We start from the raw sequence: 8097 nt of genomic DNA, 5'->3' as shown, positions 1-8097 counted from the left end.
AATGATGATCTTATACATGATATTTATATAAGAATGGATATATTTGATTGTATTATAAAATTAAATTAATGAGCATATATTATTGCAAATACAAAGAAAGCATTAAACATTACGATACTCTATATTTTCTGAATATTTATCGTATTATTGTACAATATAATTCATTAGCTTTGCTGGTTGGCTCTGCAGAGTCAGTAGTAAATGTAATATAAATATTAAATAAAAAAGGAAATAATTCATTGATATAGTTGTTTATTAATTAAATAACTCAGATCTTCTATTTAAATATTGTAATAGCTTTAAGTTTCTTGAACCCAATTTTTGATTATAAAATTATAAAATATAAAAGCTCTACTTTTCAAAAAAATCAAGTACATATTTTGAAAACATCGAAAGAATAAAGAAGTATAAATTAATGTTTATAATTATTGTATAACATAAAAATGTATCCAGTTAATATTTAGTCATGCCGGTACTAACATCTTACTTAATTGAAATTATGGATCTAAAATTTTGAAAATCTTAGGTCGCTCATTTTGAAGAAAAAATGCGTATATATAATACAGTATATTGCAATTCTTCATAAAATACTTATATTTTCAGTTTGTTAAATAAATAAATACCATTTTAATGAAAGCCTTTCTTATAATTCGTTAAAAAATACAATTTTTACTTAATAAATATTGTATTGTAATTTTTCTATACATAAAAATTTTACATAGATCATTAATTACCACCTATCATAGGATACAATCAATCCCATTATTGCCTTTAACTTTTTAATTCTTGAAGGAAAGAATATACTTACTTTGTGATGTGTTAGTCATTACAAAATCACAAAATTTTGATTGCTAAAAAAGTAACATACAAATTTTTGAAGAATCAAAACGGAACACGAAGCATTTGCTGTTTGTCATATTATGTATATATAATTGTCATATTATGCAATTTCTGCTCTATAATAACTTTCAAACTTTGATACTAGTAAAATGAAAGCTTAATACTATTTTAATCCAAATTAATCCAAAAATTTATATATTTATCAATTTAAAAATTAATTAATTTAAAAATTTATATATAAAGCGAATTTATTAAAACTTGCAAAAATTGCTATCAAAATACAAAAGCGTAAAAATATTAGAGTAGTATGTATATACAAAACACAAATGTTATTTTACACATTATAATGACACTTCACACAGTTAAAATTCCGATAAAATATAATAATATACTTAGCTTTTAGTAGTTTTTAAAAAATTGAGTACTAATGTTATTTATCTATACAATTAATATAAAAAAGTTTCCAATTCCAAGAAATAAATATTAAAAGTATATGTTAATTCTTCATTTGTACTTTTATATTTAAAATATATTTATACAAAATATTAAATTTGCAGATTCCTATTAAAGATAATGCCACTAATCATATAAATGTTATGACGTAGCAACTTCATATACGTATATCAAAGTCCTAGATAAGTTTTAGCAATTTCAATTTTTAAAAATTCTTTCACTTTCATCTACTAATAAATCATAGAGCTGTGGTTTCAAGTTGCGTATTCGATCGAGTAATTTATCAATTATTTTTCTTAACTCAGTGATTCTAATGGTGAGAATAAAGAGACACCTTTATATCGAACGACAATGCTCGATTTGTGCCGTGAATTTGCTCTTCGTATCAATGTAACAAGACATCAGTGATCAAACGTAGCGATAACAACACGGTGAATGATAACATTCTTTGTGCTTTCGATTACATTTTTCAATAGTCTACGATAGCTGCAGTTGCATTTATCTGGAATTTTAAATAACTAGAAATTTTTCTATGTTTAAATTTTATATTAAATAAATATCATATCGACATGTATACACGAATTTATAAATGATATTCATTGTACATTATATTTCATATAGTTTCGTATATACAATATTGAAAATTTACATATTTAACTTGTGAGAAAAAAAAAGCATTCTTCTTTAGAGCTTTTTTTACAATTTAGTGGTAACATATTTTTCTATCATAAATGATTACTATACAACAGTAATATACCTATCTAATTTAACATACCTCAGAATAATGTTAAATTGCATAATAAGATTATGTAATTTATATAACTCAATGCTTCGTCTACCCAATTATCTATCCAATTAATTAAAATACTCTAGAATAAAGATTTATGAATTTTAAACACTCTATGAGTCACCGTTGCTATTCCTATGCAGTAAAACTTTACGACTGAAGTGACTGATACCTGTCCAATTGAATTATACCTAAAACTATCGGATCTGTTAGTACAAACAATTTGTAACAGCAATATAACTGAACATAAAATGGCAGTCGTTGAAATTCTTTTCATGAATATGCAGAATATTGATTTTTCGATCGATATTTGTTACAAGTGATAGGTGCCGTTACTGTACAACAATGAGTATTCAAGGATTTTTCATCGGATTTAACAAGAGTAAACGCATTTATACCTTTCTCTGGGATGAAGTCAGGTCTAACTTAGGTTTCGTGAAAATTTCTACCGACTGCAGCTCAAATAAATAAGTGTACAATTCCATAGTTTCCTAAGGATATTATCTTTTGCTTCAACATTTATTATGATGTTGCCTTCTAACATGTTACGTTACGTTTAATGGAACTTCATCGTTTAATGGAATCAAAGATGAAGCTTACAGAAATTTGAACATTAATAAATATCAAAAAAAAGCTCCTTGTTAATACTGGTAAAAATAGTACTAAGTAGAAGCATAATTTTGGATATTCTTTTGAATTGTTTGTTAGTAAATAACGGAAATAAAAATTTTCTAAACATTAGAGGAGGTGAGAGACACAGGAAAATAATGAGATTTGTATTCTGTATTATTCGTAACGTTGTTCAATATATTTAACGAATTATTTTTTATTATCTATTTACAAGAAGGTATCAGCTTGATGAAATTTTGTGATAAAAGTTTAGTCCAATGTGAACTATGTGCACACTAATGAATGAAATTTATCAGTTCTAATTTTGTTTGTTATGTGCATTATGTACAATATTATTACAAATCACTATAATACAATCAAATATTTCACAATGTGTCTTTCAAGGAAATCTCCTTTAAATAATAACGTGAAACAATTTAAATATCTTATTTCTCTGATACATCCATTAAGTATCGATTGGATCATTAACATTTGTAACTTCTATAACATTTATAAACTTTACAACAAATCACTTCTTATAGTACTAACACCTAATATCTTAAAACGTTTCTTATCGAATCTTTCTCAATACCGCAACATAACATTCTTCTAAAAATAGAAATATAAGAATAAAATGATTTATCTGAATGGAACACTGGTCAAGTTATGTTTCCTATTAAATATTAACCACTCTTGTAAGGCACTCAGGAATGCTTCATCCTTTGAGAATGTCCAAACGTTCGATTTTTCTTTAACGACGAGATATGACATTTCTATACTCGTACTCTCTACCCTAATAAGCATTTTTGAAAACCCGTTTTATACGTACTAGATTAAGTAATCTTTACTCCAGTACAAAGAATTACCATTAATCTAATAATAAAAACGACATAATTTTCTCGTCTCGTATAGTTACATCTGTACAATATTGATATGACTAGATCACAGTGGATAGAAACAGCCGCTATTTATCGCCTCCTTTTGGCCCTTTCTCCTACTCGTCATCTCTTTCACTTCTGTAACATAAAAATGAACAAATTTTTTATGTTAACGTACCATTCGTGATTATCGTATATTAGATTAAAACAGATTCTCGATCAGAAGATAAAATGCTTTAATTTCTTCAGAACAATACATGTGTGGTGAAAGTTAATTTTCAAATTGATTGTTTAGTTGGTTATCTAACATTTATTTCTTCATTATTGTTAATATCACTAAGTGTTAATATCACTGTAAACTACGATGAAATTTTCACTTGGGAATTATTTTTACTTAGGTCCCAGATTTCACGTTTACTTCACAAAATATCGATATTGATGAAAACCACGTAATGCTACTTTATAAATTTATTCGTGAAGAAATTGAGATTGTCGAAGATCGGTAAGGAGACACTACAGGTATATAAGTGAGAGAAGCAGGGGATGATTTCAGGTAAGGGCAGTTTTACTGGAAGGGACTGGCTCTTCATGGGTAGAACGAAAACGAACAAATCTGTAGAGACGGTCGGGAAGAGAGAAAGACGGAAGAATAGCGTACCGGTTCAAAAACCTACAAAAGGGGGACTGAAATATCCTGAAAGATGCATTCAGGTTAAACGCAGCAGACGAAATCGTCTCTTGTCAAAGAGAAAAAGAGAGAGAGAGACTAGTCAGAGAAAATAGAGAGGAAAGAAGAACGAGCCGAGAAACAGAAGAAGATAGAAAGCAAGGAAAAGATCCGCGGGAAGAAACGTTAGAAGCTTCAATGGAACGTCGGAAAAAGTTATGTCTATCAAGATTAAAGTTGAACTTGGATAGACGATCAACGTTTCTGTTTACTCTTCAAGGGTACGTGAGTAACTCGATGTCCTGAATAAAACGAATACACGTCCGACTCGCATTTTTTAATATAATATATAACACATTTATTTTGTATTATCATACAAATGCAAAAATATAAATTTTGTTAATTAAATTATGGAAAGAAAATTATAGTAGTTATTACGTTGAAATTTTCTTTCTGGTATGGAATGTACCATTGATGATGTGCGTTCTAGATAAATGTGACAGAAATTATATGGACGACAATAATATCTGAAAATGAGGGTAAGATATTTGAAGAAAGCGAAACCGAGGGAAATGGATACTCGTATTTTCTCGTAACGGGATGTTGTTAAGCTTTCGCAGAAGGTGGCAAAATTTTCAGAAGAGACGAATTGGACGACTCTAAAAGTTGAAGAGTGAGGAGGGATGAAAAAACGGTAGAAGGACCGGCACACATATACTGGTGGTGACATGCGTGTTAGTACACAGTGAAAGAAATCGGGCACAAAAGCGTCGCTTCTAGAATGTATACTCGGTGGCCCTCTGAATGGAGTCTGCGATTTGAATGGCTGGAGTTTCAGCGAGGGGTCGCGCGCGCCATTGTGACGGGACAAGGTCACAAATCTGGTCGGAAATTTCTTTGAACTTCCTTGGTAACGCGGATGTTACCTCACGAGTAAAATTTACGGTCGTTAAGGAGCGAGGGAGGTGAGAAACTTTTTTAGAAAAAAATTCTGAATATGACGCAATGTTTCTTTTCAACTGAGCGTTTGAGTTTGTTTCCATATCAGTTTTTGCAAGAAATATTAAACAACAGTTCTATATTAAAGAAAAGTAATTAGAAATGACGATAACCTTTTTTTAATTGATTCTTTACAGTAAACAACCACTTAATAGATAGTAAGACATAGTAGATAATTTTATTTCGTTGAAAAGAAGCATTTTATCTTTTGCTTGAATTTCATAATCGAAAAATATTGCTAGAGCACGTAAATATAATTAATACTAAACTAAAATATAAATTAAGTGTATTTACTAACATTAATTATTACAACACGTCTCACTGAATCAATTTTAAAATTTCAAATATTGGTACGACTAAAAAACGTACTGAATAATAGAAAGAAACTGAACAAACAAATTACGACACTAACCTTTGTGGTGAAGAATGGATCCAAATCGGAACCGATGTAGACACTGATTTTCTCATTGACTTTGTTGCCACCAGGAGATGACATCCAACAGCTCTTCGTCTTCGGGACTCATAGGTTCGTAATTATCATAACCATCGGAATGTGTCGCATAAAGAGTACCCGATGTTCCGTACCCTTGACTGCCAGCTGATGACGCTTCGGAAACAAAACTCGGCGTTGGCGAACTCGAAGCTTCGGAACAAGGTGCTGGTACGAATGTTGGGCTAGGATTTTGCCGTAAATGTTGATGTCGATGCAAGTCCGAGCTACTATGATGCCGGAGTTCATTGTTGACATTGCTACGAAGTCTCAACTCGGGAGAATGGTGACTGGATTCAACGTTGATTCCATTATTGGAACTACACGTGGATGAGGCGGAAGAGGTCGACGAAGGCGATGACGACGTTGGCGAAGATACACTCGTGACATCCGAACCACTGTCGTGTTCTTCCAGAAGACGTTGCAGACTCCTGATATACTCGACTGCCATCCTAAGTGTTTCGACCTTCGATAGCTTTTTACTACCGGCTCTAGATCCGCCGTGCGTGCCAGCTGTATTTCCTCCAAGAGCTTGTGCCACGCTTTGAGGTATATGCTGCCTCAAAGTGGCGAATCCATTATTCACCTGCTTAACACGATTTCTTTCTCGAGCGTTCCGCCTCGCAACCGAAGCCGGTTGATGAGGAACCGTACCATAAGGACCGGTCGTCTGACCGTAAATCTTGGATCGCTTGCAACCATGTTGTTGAATCTTGATGTCATTAGCCGGCATACTACTAGTGGAAACAATCACATTGCTGCGATGAGTTTGAGCACTGGTTGTTGAAGAACCGTGAAGATTGTGGTGATGATGCTGTTGCTGTACGCTCAACATGATCGGTAATACGTTCCCCTCCTTCGATTCCACTAAGGTCATATCACTGATTCGATCCCCCCCACTACGAGAGCAGGAGTGCGCGGCAGCGCGTGCCAGATGACCTTGAGAAATAGAATCCTCGATGTGCTCAAAGTACTAGTTTGCAAACCGAGTACTATGACGCTTCCCTCTCTAACGAGCCCCCTTCTTTTACAACACCTTGGTTGAATACGCACGACGCGTCCAACGAATGTAGTAGAATACAAACAATAAAACACGTTCAAAACGAGACGAATGATTACGTGAATTAGGAAAGTTGAAAATAAAACCGCACCCTTGATGCTAACAGTACGGACCTGGCTCCCGAAATGCCTTACTAAGAAGGGTTCGAGGCCTTATATAGCCAGGGCGGGCACGCGCCTATCCCCTCCATTGGGCCTCATACTCGATCTCGGGCCCTAAACCCCCATCTTCTCCCCCTCTTTCCCACCCTACTGGCTTGCAGCGCCTCATACCCCTGTACGTCCCCACCACTACCTATCCAAAGGCCCTACAACGCCCGAGATTCTCATCTTCGTGAATCGCCCTCGTGCTTTTGCGTGTCCGGTCGATTCTATTTACTGATTTGGATATTTAAAGATGATACCCCTCGCCGTTATCGGTAAGATAACTTAACTTGTGGTTCTCGTTTCTCGGAAGTTGTAGCGTGCTCCGGATTTTATTTTAGTTGCGCATTTATATAAGCTCGAAAGTCTATTTCTATGATATATGTACATACGAATAACATCCATAATACGTGATAGTGATAATAATAATTATATTATTAAGCGCATACATAGAAGTTTTTGCGAATTAAATGAAAAAGACACAACATTATATTATTTTTGGTTATAATCTATATTTTTATGTGACAAGTAAAGTATTTGACAAATAGAATTTAGAATTATTTTGCTTCGCGCATCGTCTTTATACTAGAAATTATTCGGTCATTTATTATAAAATTTGAAACATTAATTATCAATTCAAATTTCAAGCTCAATCTTTTAATCAATTAGCAAATACGTTTAGATAATATTTTAGGTTCTAGCCTTCCAGATTCAGTGTGTTTAACTCTTCCGTTGATATGTATGTTTTCGAATCTCAAGTCACATTGCAACGATCCCCGAAAATTTGTGTACGCGTGAGAAACACTGGCACGCACGCAAGAAGGGTCCACATCCCCACCGACTGGCCGGTGTCTCAGGGATCGAAATTTGAACAGTTATATACTGGGAGAAAGAAAAGCTGGTCCAGAGACCGAACGAGCTGGCCGAGAGAGATACGTGCACGTACTACGGGCAAGTCAAAAAGAGAGGAATCGTGGAGAAAGAAAAGGGAGATGCATGGCGAAGAAGACGAAGTAAGAAGAGGAACGGGAGGAGGAGGGGGTGGCGGCAGAAGAGATGCTACATTGGAAAGAAGGTACTAGCCGCGCGAGTGGAGTAAGGGGGTACGCAGGATATGTGGGCCCGAATGGTAGGGAAGTTGGGGGCAGCAGCGTTCTGGGCATACTGGCAG

At 33.9% G+C, this 8097-nt stretch overlaps 1 protein-coding gene across 1 annotated transcript; it reads right to left on the bottom strand.

The window, feature by feature from the left end:
* Positions 1-3239: 3239 nt before the first annotated feature.
* LOC117207283 (achaete-scute complex protein T3-like) lies at positions 3240-6893 on the bottom strand. Its single transcript, XM_033447330.1, has 2 exons — positions 5646-6893; positions 3240-3705 (listed from the first exon to the last, which is right to left on the bottom strand). Exon 1 carries the CDS (start codon positions 6598-6600, stop codon positions 5698-5700), a length of 903 nt encoding a protein of 300 aa, XP_033303221.1. The 5' UTR covers positions 6601-6893; the 3' UTR covers positions 3240-3705; positions 5646-5697.
* Between the last annotated feature and the right edge of the window lie 1204 nt (positions 6894-8097).

The sequence above is a fragment of the Bombus bifarius genome, unplaced genomic scaffold (assembly GCF_011952205.1).
Source record: "Bombus bifarius isolate JDL3187 unplaced genomic scaffold, Bbif_JDL3187 scf7180000008026, whole genome shotgun sequence".
NCBI classification, from domain to species: domain Eukaryota; kingdom Metazoa; phylum Arthropoda; class Insecta; order Hymenoptera; family Apidae; genus Bombus; species Bombus bifarius.
This window is presented reverse-complemented; position numbering and strand designations above follow the sequence as displayed.